This window comes from Barbus barbus (genome assembly GCF_936440315.1).
Source record: "Barbus barbus genome assembly, chromosome: 24".
Classification (NCBI taxonomy): Eukaryota; Metazoa; Chordata; class Actinopteri; order Cypriniformes; family Cyprinidae; genus Barbus; species Barbus barbus.
The window spans coordinates 16623696-16650907 of record NC_136752.1 but is presented as its reverse complement, the minus strand read 5'-3'; the positions used below and the strand labels follow the sequence as shown (position 1 = coordinate 16650907).

At 38.6% G+C, this 27212-nt stretch overlaps 1 protein-coding gene and 1 pseudogene across 3 annotated transcripts in view; one reads left to right on the top strand and one right to left on the bottom strand.

The window, feature by feature from the left end:
• LOC306844250 (A-kinase anchor protein 12-like) overlaps nt 1-8181 on the top strand; it is a 37588-nt gene extending 29407 nt beyond the window's left edge. For both annotated transcript variants that reach the window (XM_079376236.1, XM_079376237.1), the window contains 2 exons: nt 265-4935; nt 6493-8181. In XM_079376236.1, coding sequence (XP_079232362.1) covers nt 265-4931 — 4667 coding nt within the window. In that variant the 3' untranslated portion in view covers nt 4932-4935; nt 6493-8181. The remainder of the gene's footprint in view (nt 1-264; nt 4936-6492) is intronic.
• A 233-nt stretch (nt 8182-8414) lies between these two features.
• On the bottom strand, nt 8415-23724 carry LOC306844251 (zinc finger and BTB domain-containing protein 2-like; annotated as a pseudogene). Its single transcript, XR_013785985.1, has 4 exons — nt 23516-23724; nt 23100-23210; nt 14872-15052; nt 8415-11726 (listed from the first exon to the last, which is right to left on the bottom strand). The product of XR_013785985.1 is annotated as a zinc finger and BTB domain-containing protein 2-like (transcript).
• Between the last annotated feature and the right edge of the window lie 3488 nt (nt 23725-27212).

Sequence of the window (27212 nt, the reverse complement as noted above, 5' to 3'; positions counted from 1 at the left end):
TTAAATCTGTACAGGGGGTGAAGATGTTTTTGCAGGTTTTCTAGAAATGTGGCTCTGATTTCCTTCAATTGCCACAGCCCTCCATCTTGAATTTATTATATCACTAGATCATGTATTTTGCTTTTATAACTCTTAACTTGTTTTTTCTATACTTAGTCCTGTTGAGAACTGGCTATCCATAAGAGACAAATGAGTTTTATAAGGCTTTATGAGTGTTATGATATTAAATGAATGATGATGAACTTTGTGTATTTTTCATTACAGTTGGCCAGACGGAAACCATCAACCAAAAAGAAGACAGCCCTGAAACAATTGAGGTACATCAAGAAGAGGTTGCCCCTCAGGTTAATGGAGAGAAAGGAGATGATTCTGCAAATGCAGATGAAATTACAACCACAGAAGAAAAGGCAGTAGAGGAAAAACAAGAGGAAGCCAATGAGGTGGGCTTCAAGAAGATCTTCCGTTTCGTTGGATTCAAGTTCACACTGAAGAAAGACAAGAATGAGAAGACTGAGCCTGTGCAACTGCTGACAGTGAAGGAGGCAGAGAGTGGTGCAGATGCAACTTCTGAGGAAAAGAAAGAGGAATCTGCAACAGAGGAAGACAAATCTGTGGAAGACAAATCACCAGAAACTACAGAAAAAGAGCAAGAGGCCACAACTGAAGAAGTGACTCATAAGGCAGAAGAACCAGCAGACCAAACTGTAGTTGATGCCCCATCAGAGACTGAAAAGGTCAGTGAGGAGGTGACTGAAAAATCTGCTGAAGAAATGGGGACAATATCAGAGATAGAACCAGACCCAGAAGCGCCAACTGAATCGCCTACAAGTCCACCCTCTCAAGAGACACAGAGTCCCTTTAAGAGATTTTTCACTCAGGGAATCTTTTCTAACCTGCGGAAGAAGGCAAGCTTCAAAAAGACCAAAGATGAGGAACAGGTCAAGGAAAAGTCTGCAGAGGAGGACATTAAGGAAACTGAGGAGACAGCAGAGGGTGTTATTGAGGGTACAGAGGAACCTAAAGTGGATGCAGAGAAAGAGCCAACTGAGGGTGAGCAGATGGAGAAACCTTCAGAAAAGGTTGAAACTAAAGCTGAAATGACAACTGAAACAACATCCACTGAGACGGAAGAGGCACAAGAACTTAAAGTAGAAGCTGAGGCTACAAGTGAAGCTGAAACTCTGACTCAGACTGAGACTGCTGAAGCTCCAGCTGCTGAAACTGCTGTTGAAGCTCAACCCACCGATGATTCAAAACTAACAAGTGACAAACCAGATGTTTCAGAAGCAGTGACAACTGAAGCTGAAATCCTGTCATCTCAGGAGAAATCCAAGGCTCAAGGAAGCCCACTTAAGAAGCTGTTTACAGGAGCAGGGCTAAAAAAGCTGTCATCCAAAAAGCAGAAGAGTAAAAAAGAAGCAGAGTCAAAGCAAACAGAATCAAGTGAACGAGTTGCTGAAAACATCCAGTCATCCACTGAGTCAGCTGAGTCCCAGAAACCTGACAGCGGAGCATCTTCTCCAGAAGAATCTGGTGAGCATCTTGTAGGTAAGGTACCTCAAGCTGAGGTGGCTCAAGCCGAGGTGGCTCAAGCTGAGGTGGCTCAAGCTGCAGAGACTGAGGGTGAACCAGTCACTTCTGACAGTGAGAAGAAGAAAGATGGAATTTTACCTTGGTCCTCTTTCAAAAAAATGGTCACTCCAAAAAAACGTGTCAAAAGGCCCTCTGAGAGCGAAGATGAAGCACCTGGAGACAAACCCAAATCTTCTACCCTATCTTCAACTGAGAGTGCTGTCTTTGATGAGAAAACTGAGCCAAAACCTTCTGAAGAGGTACCATCTGAGTCTAAAGAAGAGTCACAGGCAGAATCAAAGGCTGAGCCAAAAGTTGAAAAGCCTGAACCAGCTGCAGAGGAACCAAAAAGAAAAATGGATACATCTGTGTCCTGGGAAGCCCTTATTTGCGTGGGGACAGCTAAAAAAAGGGCCAGAAAGACTTCTGATTCTGATGAAGAACCTAAGATTGAGGAAGAAGTCCAGCAGTCAGGAGAAGAGCAGACAAAGACCACTGAGTCCCCTCTTGTAAGCTCTGGTGAAGCTGATCATGAGAATTTGGCTTCTTCACCTGAACCAGAAGAAGAACTTGTGTCTACCTGGGAATCTTTCAAGAGGCTGGTAACCCACAGAAAGAAACCTAAAGCAGAAGACAAGTCTGATGAAGCCTCAGGTGCAGAGCATACAACCTCTGACAGTGAAGCCCCCAAAGAAGAATCCTCTTTCTCTTTGAGGAAATTGATTCCACGTCGGAAGAAGAAGTCTGATGGTAAACAAGAGCAGATATCTTCTGACATTGGCTCTGCAGAGGATGATTCTGACACTCCAGCTGTGGTACCTCTTTCAGAATATGACAATGAACCAGCTGCAGAAGTTGCGGTTAAGGCAGAGGAAGTGAAGCAAGAATCTGCACCAGTCAACCAGGCAATAACTTCAGCTGAGGATAGATCACCATCTTGGATCTCAACCACTGTGGAAAATGTTGAGGATGAGACAGAGGGAAAGCAGTTGAGTGACATACTCGAAGAAGGAGACACAGCTGCCACACCCAAATCGACTGATAACACTATTGCAGAGGACATTGTTGAGCTTACTTCAGAAGCAGTTACGGCCCTTGAACAAGTAGAGGAGACTGAAATGGTTTCTGCTGTATCACGCGTCACAGCATCACCAGTTACATCAGGTGAGACAACTCCTGTCCCAGGTGATGGTGTAGAGAAGAAGGCCGATGTTGTACTACAAGAAGCTGTGGAAACTATCAGTGTTACCACAAATGCCATGGCTTTCACCATGGAACAGGAAGAAGCATTTGCAGTCACCACTGATGCTCTTTTGGTCGAGTCAGCTATCAAGGAAGAGAAAACAGTCTTGGTTGCACATGAGAAAACAGAGGCAACTACTGTTTGCACTGGCCTTGACACTAGTGAAATAAAGGCGGTGGAGGAAGTAAGCCTCACTCAGAAGCCTTCGGTGGAGTCGGTAACAGTTGTTAGCCAGGTGCTTGTCACAGAGTTGGCTGTTGAGGACAAAACACAGGAGCCTGAACAGGCCAGTATGACTGAGGATGAGGTTCATGAGGTTCAGATAAGTGGAGGTCAGACAGAGCTCAAAGAAAATGCAGTTGAGGAGAAAGCACAGTTTGAAGAGATAAAGGAGACACCTGAAGCTGAGACTGTGACTGATCTCCAAGAAGTAGCAGCAGTCAAAGTAGCGCTCATCAATGCTGTACAACAGGAACCAGAGTTTCTTGAAGAGCCAGTGGTGGCAAAAAAATCCCCTCAGGTTGAGGCTGCAGGTCCTGTGGAACCAACTGTTGAAGAGTCAGTCTGTGCCCAAACTGTAGAAGTCACTGAAGTTGCTGTTGCTAAAGGTGAGAAAGTGCAAGAACTGGAGGATGTTAAAGAAGCTAAAGCCACAGTTGAGGTAGCATCTGTGGAGGAAGTTGCCATGGCTGTAACAGAGGAGGTCATGGCAACCCTTCCAGAGTTGCCTGCTTCTCAAACTGCTGGGTCTACAGAAGATCCCATTCCTATTGTAGCCTCCACTGAAGAATTTGCAATCATCAAAGAGACTGTTTATGTTACAAGCTCAACATCTGAGACGACAGAATCCTACTCAGCAGATCTAGCTTATGAAACCGTTATGGAAAAGGTTCCTCTTGTTCTTCCCGCAGATGACAACAAAATCCAGGTTAAAGTGAATGATGCTGAGGTTGGCTCTGCTCAAGAAGCTGTTGAGAGAAGCTTAGAAGTAACTTCAACGAAAGTTAGTGTTGTGGTTGAAGAAGTTATTGAGAATGTAAAAGAAGAAACTGAAGTGATCCAGGCAACCCAAGTGACAGAAGCAGAAATAATTGAGAAACAGAGCAGTGTTATTGTGCAAGAGGTCATTCAAAATGTTGTAGAGAACCTTGCTGAGGCACATGCAGAACAAAAAGTGTCTACTGAGAAGGTAGAAAGCTGTACCACATCAGTCAATGTCAAATTTGAAGAGGCCTTAGTGGTTTCTGGAGTGATTGAGGAAAAAACTTCAACAGAAGTCGTTTTGGAGGAAAAAGCTCCACTAGAAACAAGCCCAGAGAAGTCAAAAGCATCTGACGATATCTACAAAGATGACGATGAACAAACTTGCATTGTTACTGAGAAACCAATGAAAACAGTCAACGACACCATCCTGATTACAGAAACAGTCACGGTTTCTATCACAGATGAAATCCAACCTCAGAATGAGGAGATTGCCACAGTCTCTGTGGAAGATGTGCATCATGAAACAGAGGTAACAAAAAGTGAAGTCGAACTTAAGCAAGCAGAAGAGAAAAAGCTTAGTGGGACCACAGAAAGTGAAGAAGGAAAAAGTCAAGTTGAATCACATCCTAAGGAAGTGCCAACAGAAATCCAGCAAGAGACACAAGCTTCAGAGGTTTCAGAAGCCATACCAGAAGAAAAGATGACAGAAACATCTGTTATAGATGCAAGTCAAGACCAGATTGTGGCTGAGCAGTGTCAAATGGCACAGGAGGTACAGATTGAGACTGCACAGGAATTTAATGTTGGTGTCATAAATGTCATAAATGCAGATGATGTACCTGTTCAAGACACTGACACGAACATGAAAGAAGAAAGTTCAGAGGGCCAGGAATCAGTAGAAGAAAAGCCTCAAAAAGACTTGGAAGAACCTCAAACGGAGGTTTCAACACAGGACACGACAAACCAGGGAGAGTTAAGAGATCCAGACTGTCAAAAGACAGATGCTAAAAATGTACCTGCCAAACTGGAGACTGCTACTGAGAAGACAGCAAATGCCGCTGCAGTGGAGGTGATGGAGGAGGTCGGGAATGAGATCGAGCCAGTCTCCTCAGAGGTTCTCACAGTGTCATGAGCAGGTTAGTCTTTATTAATTTAATGAAACTGATCATTTTATTTTAATTTTTATAAATGTAAAGCAAAACAGTTCTATATAAAAAAAAAATATTACAATGTTTCTAAAGGTAGTTTTGTTCATCGGAGTTCCAACAAGAAAGTTCCACATTCCTTATCACAGTTTTGCATGGTGCCCTTTTAAAAACCTCAATGGATCTTAGTTTTATTAGGGGTAGATTTCCAATTGGAGAGATGAAAAAGCTTTTGTTCCATGTACCAGTAACCAAGGGACCTTCGATATCAAAGCAGGAATGCCGCTGCCTGACCCTTCACTTTGTATGCTGGGTCTTAAAGGGAAGCCGTGTGAAGAGAGATGAACTTGTGGTGAAAGACCGAGTATAGTTCCCCACCCTCTCCCTAATGCACTCTCTTACTCTCTCCCACTCATCAAAGCCTTCAATGTAGTTAGAGAACCAATTCATCTGATAAGATACACTGTATGATCAAATACAACCCTTAGAAGTGTCATATCAGCATATGAACAGAGAGAATAAAACTTAATTGCAAGTTTTATTTTTTCAATAGTTAAAGCCTTGGAGAGTTAGAAATTTATATACTTATACAGTACTTAATGTAGTACTTCATGCCAGTTTTCCAAAGAAATTCTTATTATAGAATACTGGCTTATAACGTTTGAAGGGTAATACTACATTACAGTTTTTTTAAGATTTACATGTGCCATTATAATTGAGCTAAAGAGCAAGTTTTTGTGTAGTCAAACAGTCTTCATCTGTCCTTTAAATATTTGATTAAAATACATAAACATATATTTGAAGGGTTAAATGCATGTTGCGCGCTACCTGTCTTTCGGAGGATGTGCACAGTGCTGAGGCCAATTGTAGTTTAATATTTTTACATGCTTAACGAAGCCAAGCTACGCTTGCATTACTAAGTCTGTTAGTACGACTGTGTTTACATGATATTTTAAAAAGATGAATTATTGTATTAGTCTGACTTGTCAAAGACATATGTTTTAAAATGATGATTTGCATTTGCAATGAATAAAAACAATAAAACAAGTGCCCTAATGTAAAGCGTGACCAAGCAAAGGTAGGGGATGAGAGAAGAGACCTGGGTGTGTCTGATAAATGTTTGATGAATGCTAATGCAGCACTGCAGTAGAGCAGAGGCTGGTGAAATATAGCATCGCAGCATGAGCTTTGGTGCACTGCTCACTCTCTTCTCTCTCTCTGTGCCCCCTTTGCCTTGGTTACTTGTGCTGAGTCATACAAACAGAGCGAGACAGTGGTTGGAGGCACAGAAGATGCAGTGCAGATGGAAAGAGCCATTCCTGTGAAATAATGGGTGACAAAGTAACATAATAGGATAGTAGCTTGTCATCCTAATTGATTAAAGAGCTGCGAGAAAAGAAAAGAGGGCAAATTGCAGTTTTGAAATAGCATTTGAATTAGCATTAGCAGAGTTAGCGCCATACACGAGTAAGCTTAAAACATTCCAAACAAAATGGCGATGTGCTAGAATTGTTCTTTTTTCTCACCATTTCCTTTTTTGTCTTGCAGTCTGCATGTAAAAAGTGGTCACATGACTGGGGCACAGAGCTTTCTGGAAAGCAAGAAGTGAGTGGCAGCCATAGAGAGACCAACTCCCAGAGCAAGAGACTCGAGGCCAATCTCCCTTCTCTCTTTCTCTTTTAATTCATCCATTCATCCATCCCGCTTACCCTTTTTCCAAATTTCCCATAACTCAGCTGCCATATCACGAGGTGTCTCGCCTCACTGGACTCATTGAGGGATGTCCCCTACCCCCAATTTCCTGCATTTGCCAAACTGCATCAGATGCTATTTTCCCACCTGTAACTTTTTGTGATGAACATTTTCTTTTTTTATTAGTTGTCAGCAGTCTGTCGAATGGAGAGTTTATGTATGTGTGGCTGTGGCGTTGCAGTAGGTGGGTTGTTTTTTTGTATATTGTATTTATATCTAAAATATTCTCTCAACCCTCTCAAACATGTTCTAACCTTCTAAAACAACCATTTAAATCATGATGTCATGTTGGTGTAAAACTACAAAATACTTAGACAAGTAATTTTAACAAAAATGGTACAGATACACCCTCTACAGCTATAGCAAATGAACAAGTGCATAATATGCTGTGGCTGTAATGTGAAAATAAGGTGAAATTCAGTGAACTCTGAAACACAATATCCAGCCATTATCATCTTCATTCTCACTGTAGATATACCACTTCTTTGTCCCTTACTGTGAAATTTTCTTTTTGTTATGTATATTTATCATGTACAATCACGATGAATGATTTCACCATTAATGTGTGACATTTGAGATTGTTTTCAATTTGATTTGCTTTCAGTGGTACCCTGTGATGATGTAGGGAACGTTTAGAAAAGTCAGTTTATTGTCCTCAACGTACATGTGCACTTCACTGTTTAACGGCCTTAGCGAATGCATGTTTCAACACCAAAAATGCACCCGAGGTTAAAAGAAAATTGTGAGATAATTGTGCGAGGAGAATTGTATTAATGCCATGTATTGGTAAACTCTCCAACACAGGTTACACGTGCTTTTAATTCACAGATATGTGGGTATTCAGTGATATAGTGTAGAATATTTTTTTGCATTCCTAATCTCTGTATCAAGGACTGTTATTTCTTTGAAAGACGTGGTAGATGCCTTATTGTCTCTTTGAAATGAGTATATTATAGCCATACATGCAGACAGGACTTGTAAATGAGTGGCAGTTGTGTATTTGGATGAAGATGGTGGCAAACTGTAAAGTAAACTTTAGTACAAGTAAATTCAGGTCTTTGGTCTCTAATAAAAAGGGTTTTTTTTTTAATGAAAACGCATATGCCAAAATTCGAGCAGTTGAAATGTGTACTGGTTAACGTTCAGAAAGTCTGCAAATGACAGAGACTGTACAGGGTGCATTATCTTGAATAAAAAACAAACAGCTTTGCTACTACTGTCACGCTTTGAATGAACAGCCCACTCACATTCTTTTCTTAGCTTTTTATAACACAGTCTACTGTGAAGCTCCTTTAACATTTGTACAAATTGTATACCTATGTACCTTAAGTCATATTGTAATATTAACAAATAACCAATAAAAGCATTAAGGAATGTTATATTTCAGTAGCATGAGCCTCACCTCTTTTTGTATTCCTCAAGCTGTTAATAGTATGGATTCAAAATCATGTCTATATTTCATTCAAATAAAGCTAGTTTAAATCAAGCTCACCTTTTCATTGCCCTTTGTTCTGTTTGTGTGTATTGTTAAGTGTGGGGATGGAGAAAATGTAAACTAAGAAGTATATATAACTGAATTGGTATAAATGCTGGTAATATTTAAGCAGTTAGTTTAAGTTTTTGCAAGTTTTGGTGTAGAGGCATCACATAAAAAAACCCAATGGTGCCATCTTGTGGCTCATCTAAAAAAATTAAAAAAACCTTAATAAATACACATTTCAAAAACATATGGATTTATTATCATTATTCATAATGAAAATGCAAAGGAAGTATTTTTTTCCAGAGACAACTCTTCATGTTCCTGAGGAGCGAGAGATCACAGTATGCTTGCCTTGGCTTTGGGGTTTGTGCGTTTGAGGGGGCACCTTTACCCCTTCCTCCCTAAAAATGTCTCAAAGAGAACAACTTGCATACGTACAAATAATAAAGAGTTATAACAATACTACAGGAAAAAAGGCAAGACATCACCTGATGTATGATTACAAATGAGAAAAATTAACATTACAGTTTAAAAAAAAATCCTTGTAACAAAATGAAGCAAATGGTCATTCCTGGGCTCTAATTAACTATTCAGTAACTTAACTCACAATGCTCTTACAATAAATTCCTACAAGGTCTTTACAAAGAGAAAGGAAGAAAGAAATATTTGACACTGAATGTAAATCACCCTGGTTGTAAATAACAGAAGTTTCCTGATGTAGCACAAGTATATTGATAAAAGTAGTCAGGGATCTTTAGTAGAAATCAGTGCTTTTACAGCATGACCTCACTGTCAGTTTCGTTAAAACAAAGACAGCCAATGCAGAGATGACAAATATACACACACACACACACTTGTGCTACACTATAATGGATAATATTCTACAGTAAATGCATTGAACAATATACAACCTCGGAGATTATAAAATTCTTTGTAAATAAAATGAGAAAAGTTATATAAAACTCAAAAATAAGGAATTTAAGAGCATATTCAAGCAAATAATTTCATGGCAAAATTAAATCGGCAAACAGTGACAGAAATATCTCCCTTCAAGCAATGTTATATACATGTGAACGATTGGCCACAGTGTTTTCTAAATTCACACACAGGAACAACTTTAATTAAACACACAGCGCAACTGTAAACATGTTGAACCACAGTGAGAGCAAAACAACCAGACTGCTGATGAGCTGCTGCCGCTGACCAATTTTACAGCATGGATGTTTCTCATTTAGGTGGCATTGGCACGAAAAAAGTACTGTAACAAACTGACAAAAGTGGATAATTAGGCAAATATATTGTGGGTCACATTAACAATATAAGTGATGTTCGACAGGTAATCTGGCACTGCATGAAGGTTATCTATAATTACACCTTGCTCTTGCTAACCCAAAGCATGTAATGAGAAATTAGAAACAGCATCAGAAAGAAAAACTTTGAGATCTGTGTAACTCCTCGGAGGCACTGGAAGATAAAGTTGACTTTGATCCTCGACCCTTTGATGCAAATTTCAGGTAAGTCTGATATTGCATGTCTGAAACCGGTTGAGGTAGTGAATACTCATCCTAAACCAGGACCCACATTTAGCTGCTCAGAAAATGACATTTCTTTTTATTTTCAAAAGAAATTTTGGTGCTGTACCCACTGAACTAATCATTTTGTGGCTATAATATTTTAAATATTCCATCGAGTTACCAATCCAACCTAATGAGGTCTATGTCTGATCTGCACTGTGAAACGCAGGATTTCAGCAGTTCACTACATCCTTTTCCTGTAGACCGTTTTAAACCGCAGAGGAAGAGCATTAACCGCAACAAACTACAAATGACCCGAGTAACCAATAAACCCCTTGAAAATAATACAGAATGAAGCAGGAATTTGACTTGTTGGAATAAACCTACTGTAAATCTGTTATAAATATAGTAAATTAATGCATGAGTGTTAAAAAAAGCAGAAAGTAGAAGAACTTTTCAGTAGAAGTAAAATAGAAAAAGAAAAAAGAAACAATAACAGAATTTTCCATCTGTAGCTTAACTTCTGATCATAATTTACCCACAAATGCAATACAATTAAAAAAACAATACTCTGAAGTGGATGAATGTGAAGCTATTCCACAAAGACTTCCTCAGTTTTGATGGGCATTATCAATGGCCCACCGTTGGATGAATCCGAGCCTTCGTCTTTGGCCAGGCTGTCACTGTTCAGCCCACTGACGCCCATTTCTCCCGCCGCTGCGCCCGAGAGCACACCCTGGTTGAAGCACAGGTGCTTGATCACCTCATTGGGGCTGGAAAAGGTCATTTCACACACATTGCATTTGTACGGTCTCCCAGAAGAGCCGAGAAACAGCGCCTCCATTTGGCTGGAGTCGTCCGCGGCACACAGCTCCATGCTCTGTCGGTCCACCATGGTATACGCTGGCTCCGAGCCCAGATTCATGCAAACGTGCCGCGCCGCCTGGTTGGCCCGACAGAAGCTCTTGCCGCAGGCGCTGCAGCGGTACGGCTTTCCCGTATGGATGTACATGTGCTCTCTCCAGTGGCTCTTCTGGATGAACTTGCGGCCACAAGTGGAGCACTCATATTTCCTCCGCTTCACTTCCCGCTCCATGTCAGCCGCACCATCTAGGTTGTCGATATCAGCGATATCGGACGGCGGTGGCGTGTCTGCCTGGGGCTGAGCCGTGCACAGGCTGACTGCGGTTGTTGTTGGGACGGGCATGGCGGTTTCAGGATGTGGAGATTCTTTTGAGTATAGATGTTGCTCGCTGTCACTAGCAGCATCCACGATGATGGGAGTGGCTGCAGCAGCTTCGCTGCTTCTGAGGACTTCCTCCACCTCTGGTGTGGCGGCACCTCCAGTCATCATTGGGGACGCTACACCGACGGACTCTAACACCAGGGGGAGCATAGCCTGGGTGTGTAGAAGCAGGTGCTCTCGTAAGGCTCCTCGCTGGGTGAAGCGGCCCCCGCAGACATGGCATGTATAATGCTTCCTCAAAGAGGAACTTCTTCTCATGATGCTGGGCTTCACATACAGAATGGTGTTGGTGCTCAGAGAGCAAGACGGGGCCTCACCTGCAGATGTTTCCGTCTCGCCGCCTTCCCTCAGAAACTGACTGGTGCTCATTGACGCTTCTACCTCGGTTTCTAACAGAGCTTGCCTGTGCTTGGATACAGTACGCGTCAGTGAGGTAGCTTTGTTTGTGGTAACGCACTTCCCATCAAGCAAACCGCTGCCTTCCATGTCGAATGGCGAAGAGAGATGCATTCTCGCCGAGAGGCGGTTTGTGAGCGTGGCCTGTTGGTCTGATATCTGAATGCCATAAAGAGAGGATGACAGCGGAAGGCTGACCTCAGGATGTACCTGAGCCGCAAGCCTAGCCAGACTTGCCTCCTGAATGAGAGGGTACGCATGGAGGAACTTGACGCCCTGCTCCAGGCGAGCCGGGTCGATAAGCTGCGTCGCCAGTTTTCCGGTGTACATCAGATTGAGGAGGTAGCTGAAGATGTCGGGCTGAATGTCAGCAGGCTTCAAGCGAACACAGTCACTGGTTGAGAGGATAAAGAAACAGATTCAATGTTGAAAACCAATGTTTATTCTATAAAAGTGCTTTAATACCTATTCAGCTTATTAGTTAAGAGCACATTTAATACAAATTACCCTTCAAAAACAAAATATAGAATATATATATAGAGAGAGAGAGAGAGAGAGAAAATACATACAATACAATATAATATAGGCCTATTATCTCAATTACAATTACAGTGCCCTCCACTAATATTGGCACCCTCTGTAAATATGAGGAAATCCTTTTGAGCTTTCATTCAAAAAAAATTCTCAAAATTCTAACTTGTCATTGAAGTAAAACAACTGAATGTGGGGAGAAAAATCTCATGATGAAATAAATGTTTTTCTCCAATTCATGTTGGCCACAATTATTGGCAACCCTAGAAATTCTTATGAGTAAAATATCTCTGAAGTATATTCACATTTTTTAGCTCACCAGGGTGACTTCCTGTTCCACAGGATTATAAATGAGGAACACAAAGGTCAAATTCCCTTAATCATCCATCACAAGGAGTAAAACCTAAGAATATAGTTCTGATGTGCAAAACATGATTGTTGAGCTTCACAAAATAGAAAGTGGCTGTAAGAAAAGAGCTAAAACATTGAAAATCCCCATGTCCACCATCAGGGCAATAATTAAGAGGTTCCAAATCAACTAAAGATGTTACAAATCTGCCTGAAGAGGATGTGTCCATAACGTCCTAATGCACGGTGAGGAGGAGAGTTTGAGTGGCCAAAGACTCTTCAAGGATCACAGCTGGAGAATTGCAGTGATTAGTCATGGGGCCAGAAAGCCTAAAAAAAAAAAAAACCCAACAAAAAACAGCCTCTTCATCAAAACATTTTTGGGAGGGTTTAAAAAAAATTCTCCTCATTCATCCAAAAACAAACTCCAGCATATTCAGTTGAAACTTCAAATGGCACTGGATTCTATGGTCAGATGAAAAAGAAAAAACACAGCATTTTGGCAGCAAACCCACCACACGGGTTAGTACAAACAGGGATATAAAAAAAAAAAAAAAAAAAAAAAGGTACTCCATGCCCACGGTTAAATATACTGCTGGATATTTAATGTTGTGGGCCTGTTTTTCTGCCGGAGGTCCTGGACATCTTGTTCAGATGCACTGCATCATGGATTTTATCAAATACCAACAGATAAAAAAAATCTAAGCCTGACTGACTCTGTTAGAAATATTATCATGGGCCATGGTTGGATCTTCCATCAGGACAATAATCAAAAAACAAACATCAAAATGAACACAAAAATGTGTCACTAAACACAAAATTAAGCTTTTGCCATGGCCGTCCCAGTCCTCTTACCTGAACCCTACAGAAAATGAGTGGGGTGAACTGAAGAGAAGAAGCACCAACATTGAGCTGGGAATCTGAAGGATCTGGAGTGATTCTGAAGGAATGATCTCTTATCAGGTGTACTCCAAACTCTTCAGGCATTATATGAGAAAACTTGGGAAAATCTTGGGAATAGGACATTGCAATAATTGGGTGCCAATAATTGTGGCCAACATGAACTACAGAAGCATTTATTTCACAATGACATTTCCCTCGACTTTCAATTGTTTTACTTCAATGATAGGTTAGAATTTTGTGAATTTTTTGAATGAAAGCTCAAAAGGATAAACAATGCAAATTTATTTTCACAATGGCCTTTGCTCATATTTACCAAGGGTGCCAATATTATTGGAGGGCACTGTATCAATATTGGTTATTTGTACAGTTGATAATTATGCATTTTCTCTATTACAGTTTACAATTAGATTAATGTTAATGTTACTTTAATCATCAAGGCTGGAATAGAATACATGACTTTTGCCTCATTACAGTCTGGACTAGTTTATGCGAGTTGCTGAAAGTAAGAGCCAGTCTGCAGACTTTGGGCAGTTGGATTTGACAATTTTAGCAAATAAAAATAAAAATAAAAACAAAAACATGTATTTTATGATGGGCACAGATTCACAGACTTCACAGACTCAGATTCAAAGATTTTTTTTAGCTTCACACTATGATTGTGTTCAGTCCGAGGATATAAAACATGTTTTAAATTTTTGGATGCTTTTAGAACATTTGTTTTAATTTGTCATGCGACTCCTAGCAATGAGGTGCATATTAATGCATGAGTTTGTTGTGTTCAAGACGACATGAAAGTCTGGTAGTGCGTAATCCTAAATCATTCAGTGTGGTTCATATTTGAAAAGTCATGTAGTGTAGTCAAGCCTTTTTCATTATAATGTTGCGATACCTAAATTTATGTTACATTTAAAAATGAATGATTTTAGTTTAGACAGCATAGGTTAAAATATTATATAATATAAGGGATAGTTCACCCAAAAATGAAAATTCTGTCATTAATTACTCACCCTCATGTCGTTGCCAAACCTGTAAGATCTTCGTTCATCTTCGGAATGCAAATTAAGACATTTTTGATGAAATCCGAGAGCTCTCTGACCCTCCATAGACGGTAAGGTTACTTCCATGATCAAGGCACAGAAATGTAGTAAGGACATCGTTAAAACCATAATTTTACAAAGCTACGCAGAAAACAAAAAACAAAATAACTTTATTCAACAATTCTTCTCTTCCGGATCAGCCTAGTGTCATTTTGGGGAGTATCACAACATGTTCTATGCAGCACCTCGCACATGCGATATTTACGTGCAGAGAAAAGCACACGCATGCATCGTGATACTCTCCAAAGAATTACGGAATAAAGTCATTATTTTTGTTATCTTTGAGCACAAAAAGTCTTCTTGTTGCTTCGTAAAATTACGGTTGAACCACTGATGTCACATGGACTATTTTAACCATGTCCTTACTACATTTCTGGGCCTGGGAACATTTCAGTTGCATTGCTGTCTATGCAAGGTCAAAGAACTCTTAGATTTCATCAAAAATATCTTAATTTGTCTTCAGAAGATGAACGAAGGTCTTACAGATTTGGAACGACATGAGGGTGAGTGATTAATGACAGAATTAAAATTTTTGGGTGAATTATCCCTTTAATATTGGCCATTTATTAGATATAACATATGAATTATCAGCTTACCATATCAACACATTTAGAGATAAAGCACAAAATGGACTTTAAAAACCATACATAAAGCGGTTACCTGTCCTGGTGTATAAATAGCATTCTGAAGTAGTTTGAGAATGCGGCCAGAACAGCCTTGTGTGCTTTGAAAAAGACATCGCCGATGGCAACCGTGCAGTCACACAGGAAGCCAAACTCCCTCTGCGCGTTGAGCTGCTGCAGAAGGATAAGACCATGATTGGCCAGCTCCATACTTCCACCTACACAGAAAGGGCCAGAGATGACAGTCAACTTCCTGTCTACTACAGACCACAATGCACAAAAAAAAGACTAGAGTGAAAGAAGTCTGTTAAGTTAGAAGTCTGTTGATATGGACTTAATCAGCAGTGAACCACTGAAAATATAAATACAACACTGTAAAACCTAACAATAAGCTAAACTCTACGATACACTTGGAATATGAATATTATAACTAGTAGGCTACTATTTCACCTTAAGGGTTTCTTTAAATTTATAACCCCAAGTATAACACTTTGGCACATAACCCTTCCCCCCATGATTTGTGCAACTAAAATGAACCGTGTTGCTTGTTGGGAAGGTGTGCAGATACTTTAAGTGATATGATTTAATTACAGTGATTTTAAAGCAGTCCATACAGAGCTTTTAAGGCACAGAATTTCATTCACTTTGCTATGTTCTTTATACTGGCAAACCTACTTCCCACTCATATCCAAGAGGATCATGTGACAGGATCATGCGCTGATTTGTGACTGCGTGTTTTGAGTTTGTGCTCCATCAAGTTGATTCTTTATCGTCTATTTTCTATCTTAAAAACTATTTTATACACTATAATTTTCGTTTCTATAACGTGTGAATATATCCCCTATAGCAGTCTAAAACAACCAATCAGAGCGCCTTGTTATCACTAGTTTTATTTTGATTTCTCGAGTCTGCTATTAGCTTATAGCCCGTTAGCATCGGCAGCGTGGCTGCCGCTAATCTCGCTTACATTGCTAATACTCTATTCACACACATTACCATTGTTTCACTGTTACTTGCTTAAATGGCGGATTTGTGTCTACCTTTGAGTGCAGGTGAGGACACATTCGAGCTGCATTCGGTGCAGCTGGAGCTGGAGGCCGTGGAGAAGCAGATCCGCGACCTGATGGAGAAGCAGGCCCAGCTGAGAGAGCGGAGAGCCGCGCTGGAAACATCCCGGGCTGACACTCACAAGTCAAAGTAGTAAGTATACAGCACGCTGCTAACACTCCAACCACCTCTACTCTGTGTGTTTCTCTGCACAGACCCTGTGCACCCAGGACGCGAACTTCCCAGATGTCCTTCACTCCGGCGCCAGGACGCCACTGACCCTGGGTGCACCAGCAGCGGAAGACATGAGCCAGGCCCCGGGTGATGACCTCTCCCCCTCCGCATCCTCCAGTCTTCGAGATCTCCACCCGGAACCGATTCGTTCCCCTCCGCGAGACGAAACGCGACGCTGTGATCGTCGGAGACGCCATCATCCGGCACGTCCGTGCTACGTTAGCTGAAGGTAAAGTGCACACTCACTGTTTCCCCGGTGCTCGTGTTCTCGATGTTTCTGCGCAGATACCCATGATCCTGATGGGTGATGAGAGCATCAGTGCTGTCGTGCTGTACGCGGGGGTTAACGACACCAAGCTGCGGCAGATGGAGACACTGAAGAGGGACTTTCAGGAGCCTGATCGAGACGGTACGCAGCACATCGCCCGCGACGACGATCATAGTGTCAGGACCGCTTCCCACGTATCGACGAGGACACGAAAGGTTCAGTAGACTTTTTGCTTTAAACGAATGGTTATTGTCATGGTGTAAAGAACAGAAACTGCTCTTTGTTAATAATTTGAATATTTTCTGGGAGCGTCCTAGGCTTTTCCGTGCTGATGGCCTGCACCCCAGCAGAGTCGGAGCGGAACTCCTGTCGGACAACATCTCCAGGACGCTACGCTCCATCTGACTAGTAAGCCAATTCTCAAATAACTGCTATGATGTTGTTCTACCCACTTAAAAGATAGAAGTACTTGCGTTGTCCAATCTATACAGACTGTGTCTGTTCCCCGAATAGCGAGGTCAAAATATAAATTTAATGCAGGATCTAGAAAAAAATCGGATCGTGATTAAACCAGAAAAACACAAAATAAATGAACAAAAACTATTTTTAAAGCTTGGGCTCCTAAATATTAGATCACTCGCACCCAAAGCAGTTATTGTAAATGAAATGATCACAGATAATAATTTTGATGTACTCTGCCTGACTGAAACCTGGCTTAAACCAAATGAATATTTTGGTCTAAATGAGTCTACTCCACCAAGCTACTGTTATAAACATGAGCCCCGTAAGACTGGTCGTGGCGGCGGTGTGGCAACAATATATAGTGATATTCTGAATGTTACTCAGAAAACAGGATACAGGAGGTGTAACTCATTCGAAATACTTCTGCTTAATGTTACAGTGTTAGATATGCAAAAGAAATCTCTCCTATTTCTTGCTCTGGCTACTGTGTATAGACCGCCAGGGCCATATACAGATTTCCTAAAAGAATTTGCAGATTTCCTCGCAGATCTATTAGTTAATGTTGATAAAGTGCTAATTGACGGAGATTTTAACATTCACGTTGATAATACAAATGATGCGTTAGGACTTGCGTTTACTGACCTAATAAACTCTTTTGGAGTCAAGCAAAACATCACGGGCCCACTCATCGTTTTAATCATACGCTAGATTTAATTATATCGCATGGAATTGATCTTACCGATATAGATATCGTACCTCAAAGTGATGATGTTACTGATCATTTAAAGCTCCGCGTTATCGTCCGGGCAGGACTATTGTTCCAGCCACCAAAGACAGATTCACAAATAACCTGCCTGATTTATCTCAACTGCTCTGTGTACCCATAAATACACATGAACTAGACAAAATGACTAGCAACATGAGCACTATGTTCTCTAATACATTAGAAGCTGTTGCCCCCCCTCAAATTGAAAAAGGTTAGAGAAAAACGTACTGCGCCGTGGTACAACAGTTATACCCATTCTCTCAAGAAAGAAACTCGGAATCTTGAACGCAAATGGAGAAAAACTAACTAGGAAGTTTTTCGAATTGTGTGGAAAAACAGTATGTCCAGCTATAGACAGGCTCTAAAAGCTGCCAGGGCACAGCATATCCGCAAAATCATAGATAATAACCAAATCAATCCAAGGTTTTTATTTAGCACAGTGGCTAGATTAACAAATAAACAGACTCCACCCGATATAAATATTCCCTCACAGTTTAATAGTAATGACTTTATGAATTTCTTTACTGATAAAATAGATAACATCAGAAATACAATATCAAATGTAAATTCTACTGCGTCTAGTATTTCAGCTTCATTCATCGCACCCAAAGAAAAACTACAGGACAGGAAGAGCTAAATAAACTTATCAGTGCATCTAACCCTGACAACATGGTCCCAACCAGAGCTGGGTAGTAACTGATTACATGTAATCTGGATTACGTAATCAGATTCCAAAAATTAAGTACTTGTAATTAGAATAAGTTACATTTTAAAATACTCGTAATCAGACTACAGTTACTTTTTTATTGATTACATGATTACATATTATTCACACAATAGCAATAAATTATTCATAATTCATTGATTCACCCTAATTTCTATTTTTCATCTTTTAAATTTCCCTTTCTAAAATAGCCTACCGATTACAAACATATTATATATGTATATATATAGTCCAGATTTGTGGACATTCACACAAAGATCAGTCATTATTCAGGTGGCGACAGCATTTGGCCTCTGGATTTACAAAAATCATTTCAGGTTTAAGAAGGGTTTCAACATTGCATCAACTACTGATGAACACATTCAGTTTTATTTGAATTATTACTCTGTAGGTTTTTAACCATGAATTATTAATTATAACTAATTAAAATGCACATTCACCTTATTTCTTAGTTACATGTAAGGCAGGCATTCCAAAACTTTTTGTAATCTAAACCTTATTCACCAAATATATTTGCTTTTAATTATTTTAAAATAAATATTTAAATAATTAAGTATAACATTTGCATGTTCACAGTTTCTTTGATGTTGATTAATGATCACATGGCATGCAGGTAAATAAAAATATTTCATCTTTTTTATAATAATTGTTTTATTTAAAACAAAGACAATAGAAATACAAAGACAGTTCACTCCTATATTTATGAATGGGAGAAACAGCAAAGCGAAAATATGGTCGCCGAGTGAGGAGACTTTTCTCGAAAGGGAATTCGTTTTAAAATTATTTATTTTCATTTAAATTTTTTATGATTTAATTAATTGTCAGCTTCTCATTAAACTCACAACCCCCCTGCAGTTCCTTTACGAAACCTAGTTTGGGAAACTTTGACGTACTATAATGTTTAATGCACTTCATGTTATAAGTTTTCTTACTCTTTGCATTTTTTACATCATTATGGTACAAGATAATGCTATTTAAATCAATGTGATAAACAAGTTAAATCAAAAGTAATCTAAAAGTAATCTGATTATATTACCTAAAATTTGTAATGTAACGGATTACGTTACTGACTACAATTTTTGTCATGTAATCTGGAATCAGTAATGGATTACCATTTGTAAGTAATCTACCCAGCTCTGGTCCCAACAGAGCAGTCAGATCCAGCCAAGGGCCAAACATCTGAGGCAACCTTTGAACACAATCCTGATCCCTGAGGTTATTAACCCTTGTCTACTAGAACCAGCTCAGCAGCCTCTATGCCTTGAATGTCCATTACCCTAAAGGTTAATCATAGGCTTTGGGTCTCTGGACTCGCTCTTCAGGCAGCATTCTTCTTCTTCTTCTTCTCAAGTTTAATGGCGGTTGGCATTCAGGCAGCATTCCTATGGCTACTTCCTCTTAACCCCTCGAGTGGAGAACAGTCTACAAGCCCACAAAGCCTACGGACTCCCTACCATGGGTTGAAATGTCACGTAGCGGTGTGCAAAGACTTCAAAACAGACATTTCTTAACAATAGTTTAAGTTTAGCCGGCTCCTTTCAATCGTCCAATCGCACATGTGAATTTGGAATATACTGACACCTACTGGCCTGGATGTATGAAGTTTGTTTACCAACTGCTCACACAGAAACAGTTTTTTCTCTTTTATTTTGTTCATTTTTTGTTCGTTTTTCTGTCTTACACACATACATATATAGGACATTCCCAGATTCGATCCTAGAGTAAGCCCAATATTACAAACTTTGATTTGAATGGATTCCAAAAGGGAAAGAACTACAATCCAATGAGGCACTGAAAATGACATTTAATTAAAAACCAAGGGGGATTACATGCATACATACACACATACATACATACATATTTATTTATTTATAATGTTGTTTGCAATGCAAATACTTAAGTATTTCTCTGTAAGCAATTCTCTGGTGGACATATCCATTATTGACCTGATGTGTATTTATATATGGGTCTATGACGTGACGCCTAAATTTTCTGTCCGATTACATTTTCCCAGTTAAAAATAGGTTTAAATGCATAAAAAGATGCTATATATATGTACGAACTCACTTTAACTTTTCAAAAAACATTAGTTATTTGTAATTTTTCTGTTATTCAAAGTGTCAAAATATCATGTGGTGCGACTGTCCGGCCATAACTTTTTTTTGTAAACATCTTTGAAATGACCCTAAATTTATTCAGATTTATTTTCTGCACTATTTACCATAATTTCCAAAGTGTTTTGTAATACTGTATAAAATTGCAAAGCATTAGTATTTATATTTCCGTCATAATATACAAACAAACTTTGTCCGATGATTTCCATTTTATGAAATATGTGGTGTGACCATCAAAAGAAACTTTTATGTTGAAATCCATTCAAAGACAAGACTTTGCCTCATATTCCAAATGGCTATGGACCCATGGAAGCATCAAGCAGGTTTGTAAGTCTCTTTCAAATTTGGAAAAATAATAATAATAATAATATTTTTAACGGTTGGTATTTAGTTACCACATTTGGATATCATGTGGTATGACCTCAGAAAAACAATGAATAAGTTATTTTTGCAATCATTTATTTTCATTATAAATTTCATAGTGACCTTTTGTGGGAAGCTAGCTTGTTTTGTTTAGGTGACCAATTCTGTGCTTGTAAATTTTGATTGAATGTGAAAATATCATGTGGTGCGACCACTGCAGAGTGTTTTCCATCATAGATATATGTCCCAGATTGGCAGTTTTTTGCTTTTATATTCAATTGATGGTTTATATACATAGAATACTTTAAGTGTAATTTGGAATATATTTTTAGACTGTTTGTTTGTACAACGAGAGAAAAATGCAAAAAAATAAAAATAAAATAATTCAGAGCATGAATTTTAGTTTGGTAATTATGCATTTATTAGTCATTTATTAATAGCTATTTTAGTCTATTCTACCAGATTATACTGCCAAACAAAGTAAAATAAATGCTCACCATAGGCAGCATGTTAACTCTGACCCTGCAGTCTAGCACAAACTCCAGAAGTCATTTTCTACTATAAGAAAGATGTTCATGTTGTCATCTCAGAACCTAAGCCAGCAACCTCCCCCTATTATAAATTGACCTTTTGCAAAGACCCACCCCCTTAGTTACTGTTGCTACGTCCGACAAACCATGGCACTTTTATGCCACACATCATGTTCTCACACATTGAAAAATACATCATGGAGCAAAGAGGACACTGACAGACAAGACAGAGCTGGTTACTTTTAGTATGAAACAAAGCCTCAGTGTTCAAATTTTGTCATTTTTTAAAAGAAATTCAAACAACAAATACTGTTTTGTGGCTCTTTATCATGTAGTGACAGATCGCTGTAGCGCCTCATTTCAAGCGGCACATGAACCGATCATCTCTTCAACTTTACTAGTCATAGCACGAAATAAACATGAATGAACATCAGAAGGTATCTTGTTTCAACTGTGAAAAGATGTCAGTACACACCATTTTTCAAGTTCAAGTCTACTGACGTTAATTTACTCTCATGTCCGGTTTGTTTTTCGGGGGTTATAATATGTCAGACTGCCTGATAATCAAACTCCCGGCGAAAGGGTCAATTGAGCAGCCAATATTGGGCAAAGTACAGAAATAACTGGGGCTAAAGAAATGCCTGCAGTTAATGGCACATGCTGCACTTTTCACACATCTTTTTAAATAGGTTTTTAATGATATATGGTACTTTTGTCATTTGGAGCGACCACTCATCATGTGGTGCCACCAATAATAGCAATAACTGTATTAAAATTAAAATAAAATCTAATTTCTGTGGTTGAAATATTAATCACTGCTACAGTATGCTTAAGCGAATGGTATTTTTAAAACATTTTTATCAGTTTTATGTAATTTGCAGGAAAAATAACTGTTAGCTACATTTAAGAAGGCAACTCTGAAATTATAGAACAACAATAAGAGATCATTATTTACAAAAACTCAAATTAAATGCAAATACTTTATTTCTAAACACTTTAATTACTGAGAACATTTTTTTTTTTAAATGTTAAGGAAATTATTTAAATTTTAATATAAATCAATTTAATATATAAATAGAAGTCGCACCACATGACATTTTTTAAGGCTACGGTCAATTCATCTAGATGAAAAAACACAAAAATCACTTAAATTTTAATATGAATTTACGGGCACACAACATTCTTAACGTTTGAACAATTACAGTAAATATTATTTTTTTGTATTTTAAAATTGGCCTGTTGAAAATCTTTATACATCAATGACCCATATAATGCTTATTAAGAAGAAAAAAAAAACTTAGCTCACAGTAGAGATTTATTGTTAATTATTGATTATTGTTAAAGATAATTTCCCATATATAGAAAATGCATGGGGTTTTTAGTTCCAGAAAGACTGTTGCCCACTACTGTTCACTGCATGTGGTCATATGATGTCAACATGGCAGCACTTATGAGGAAGTAGAATAAAATAGCCTTTTCTAGTAGACTGATTTGCCAAAATTTCTAATATAATTAAAGTGTGTTCATTTCTTTTTGTGCAAAACGATTTTAATAATATAAACTTATTGAGTGGAGCTTTGAGTCACCCAGCATTCAGCAGTAATAGAAATTTGTTGGAATATACAAACTGTGACATGACAGATTTTATCCACGTACATTTATAAACGGTTTACAGGTGTTTCCTGGTACCTAAATATAATACATAGCTTTGCAGTTCCACAAACTGAGATACACGTCTAACCCAAAGCATTCGCCACAGCTTAAGACTTGTTCTCATTGTGGGTTTGTAAACTAGCTCCTCCCACTACGGAGACACGTGGAACGGACAGATCTCCCGCAGAGACCGACCACTTCCGCAATCTGTTTTTCTTCGCAAATAGAAAATAAACCGTCAAAAACTGAAGCGTGGTGACTGATACGATCACGCGCAAACGCTCCCTGCTCGATCAGCACATGATCCAACGACCTTATCGAGAACACAGCCGAAAACCCACAACAATAACAGCGATATAAACCCAGAACGGAGCTTAGCGAGCATCAGGGACGAGGAGCAAAAATAAAACGGACACACACACAAACGGGGGGCACCGAATAAATAAACTAAACGAAAATCAACAAATACAGAAATTAAGCGGTAGATAATAAAGGTGAATGGGTGTAAACACACACGTACCTTTCCTCCGCTTGAGTGTGTGGAGTTGGGTGAGTTGTCTGTTACCGGGGGACTTGTCCGTTGGGCTCGCAGCTGTTCTGTTCCTCTCAAACGCAGCATTGGCGGCGATGGTCGTCGGTGTTTTCCGGTCGGGTTACGTTACAATCACATGACTGTCTAAAAGGGCTTAAAAACAGCGGTTGTAAAACCCACTTCCCTGGGATGCCAAAACAAACGGTCTTTGGCGCTAAGAGCTGGCGAACGGGTGTCGTTCTCCTCATGTGTTCACGGTGCGGCGGAGATGGATGTTGAGCAATCATTCAGGGGCGACGATCGTTACACATAAACGATTTCAGTGGAGTTGGATAGCCGCAGGTCACGCTACCCACCCCCACGTGAAGATAACGTATCGAGACAGATACACGCAGAAGGGCTATTTGCATTTCAGTTTACAGACTGCACTTTTACAGCCAAGAGAAACGCGCGCATTATTTGGAGGGTGAAGATTTCACACCCACAGACTGCAATAAACTTAATACATATAATCAGTATTAAACGCTTTTCAACAATATATTTATTCACGTATCCTTTGGGTAAAAACGATATAAATATATTAAAACATTTAATAAAATATATTGAAATAAATAACCAGACACACAAATATAACGTTTCTTTATTTATTTATTCACGCATTAATTAGTGAATTAATAAATAGGTGACTACAATTATTTAAAATATTAAATAAATTAATAAAAAAATTGACTTACTGGGATGGGTTATTTAGTTTTTAAATAAATATTTGCAAGTTTTCCCGTGTTTTTATGTATTTGCAACAAATGTTATTACACATTGTTTTTTAAAATGGTATTTTATTTATTTTTCACTTTTACTGAAGTCTTTAAAAGATAAAAAAAATATATACTTTTTTAGGGCTGTGTATTGGCAAGAATCTGGCGATACGATACGTATCACGATACAGGGGTTGCGATGCGATATAGTGCGATACTGTAAGCTAGGCAATATATTGGGATATTTCTTATTTTAGGAATAGGATATATTTTTAGGAAAGCTGTCATTAAGAGCACACCACTATATGCAAACCTTAGCAATAAATAATTAAAAATTGTTTAACCAGAACACACTGGGATCTGTATAATAATCAGTCCCTGTAACATTCAACATTACTGAACCACTTTTTGTCGGGGGGTTCAAGTGCTTGCAGGATTCTTTAGGTAAATGTATGTATAAAATGTATTTTATAAAAAAGACCATATATTTTTATTTTTACAGTTTAAGTTTACAATTGTAATAAACAATGTCATAACATTTTGATCTGAACAAAAAAAAATTACATCTGCTTAGTATTAATGAAAAATAAAGTGCTTGCAGGATTCCTAAAAAAACAAAACAATTGTAAAACAATACAAATAAATACAGATGTTGAACATTCTCAGAACTTTCAACTTGGATTTCACAGGTTCTCAGTTTGTATTTATGTTCCGCGTGGAATCTTCGAGACCGCGACGCGAGCACCGCCCCAACTGCACAAAACACCTCCAACACGAGAGAAAGCTGCAGCCGCGCGGGCTTTTCACACGGGACGCGGCAAGCGGCGGGACCGAGGTTACCACAAAAGGCCAAATGACGCCACACTTCAGCTTTGTAAACCGAAACCATAGACTGTAAAAAAAAACGAGAGCTGGAACAATTGTTTAATTCTCCAGTACTGGCAGCGAACTACCGCTAACATTAGTGGTGTGCTCTAATGCTAGTATTTCCTGTCACTGTTTAAGTTCAGAGATGAAGACTGCTCGGGATATGAACTCAAAACGAAGCCAGTGTCATGAATCCTGTATGATTTATTTTTTATTTATATATTTTTTTTAAATATCGATATTTCATTTTTGAGAATCGATACAGTATCGCCAAACAAAATATCGCGATACTCATGTGTATTGATATTTTCTTACACCCCTACTTGTTTTAAATCTATGTACCACAATAAAATAAATTATAAATATGCCGCAAAAATGTTTTCTTTTAGTCCCAGAACGACTATCCTTTTTTATGTTATCAGTAGGCCCTAATCAATTAATTTATTTTAATGTGAATTAAAAGTAACTTCATCCTGACCTTTGATAGAGCCTTTTTTCATGCTTTTTTTTTCATTAGCTATATTTTAGTGAAAGTGATTAAAATGCATTTAGCCTTTAAATAGCTGCATTTTGTTGTAAACGCAATTGAATAAAAAAAAGCAATTAAAACCTTTTAAAGAATCATTAGCCTGTGAAAATCATTGCATTGGTTCCATTCTAAACAATTCAAGTGAAGCAGGACATGGTTTAAAATAATAATAATATTTTCCTTTTTACTTTGCTTGTTGTGCAGTGTTTCTAAGCTTTCTCAACACTAAGAAGAACAGGATGTGAGCTGGCTTGACCAGGCCTGCTAGAGATAACATGGGGAAATAACATGAGCAAATACAAGAATAGTAAGAAAATGACACTAATCTACAACAGCCTGGAAGTTTAAGAATGCAAAATGAGGATGCCAGCTTCGAGTTGTGGGTTTGCAGAAAAAGAACAAGGAAAGGGAAGTTGGGGGGTGGTGTCTGTCTCCATACAGAGAGTAAGCTGTGTGTTAGGGCCATGTGGTCTGGTGGGGAGATAAAAGCATCTGGGACTATGCTTTCTGTTTCCAATTTCGGAAAATCACATTAGCATCATTAAATATGGTTTAGTTAGAATTGCTGCTGCTGTCTGTAGACAGAATAATAAAATGTTACTGGTTTAGAAATTAGTATAATATCCATATCAAGCAAGCAACATTTTCAATACATACAGATTAGAAATATAAAACAAACCTGATTTATCTTTTTTAAGCCAATGACAGTAAATCAGTAACAGCCCCTTAGATCCTTAATATGGAGGTCCATGAAAAGGTCATCCTGAGATAGTACTAGGTACAGTTAAAAATATCAATACTAATACTAAGCTGATTCTCTCTGGTCTTTTCAGGATAAGCTATTGTTTAGCTGTGTGGCCGGCTCGTCACCCAGTTTGATTAGTTGAAAGTGCCCAAAAATCCTTTAAAATCATCCACAGATCATCAGGCTGGGACCAGCTACAGATGTTTTCTTTTCACCAGTGCAGGTTTATTTAAATTGAATTGATGTTAAATTAAATATAAAATGCAGCTTTGAATGCCAGGTTAATTTCAGCAAACATTATCTGAATATTGTCATATGTCTGATACTGTGTGTTTGTATGGACAACATGGCTGCCATTGTTTTTGGTGCAATTCCTGATTGTATTATACACTTAGTCAAGTCTGGCCCTAAAGGTTGTTTAGACTCTCTTCTTTTTGACAACACTAACTTATTTGTTGACCAAAGACTTCTCAATACCATGTCAAACAAAGATAGATCTTAATAGATCTCAGATTTCTTTACCTGCATGTGTGAGTTTTTGGAATAACATATTTAGTGATATAGAATGGGAAGAATGTTGGCTTCTTTGACAGAAATTCTTCTTATCTAATAAAGATGTTGAAGTCTCTATCAAAATTATCCATAATTGCTATCCGGTAAACTACAAACTTGCTAAATTTAACAATAATATTCCCCCCAATTGCTCCTTTTGCCTTCAGTGTGAAGAAACAACCAATCATTTGTTTTGGGACTGTGTCTATTGTAAAGTATTTTGGGTTGACTTTTCCA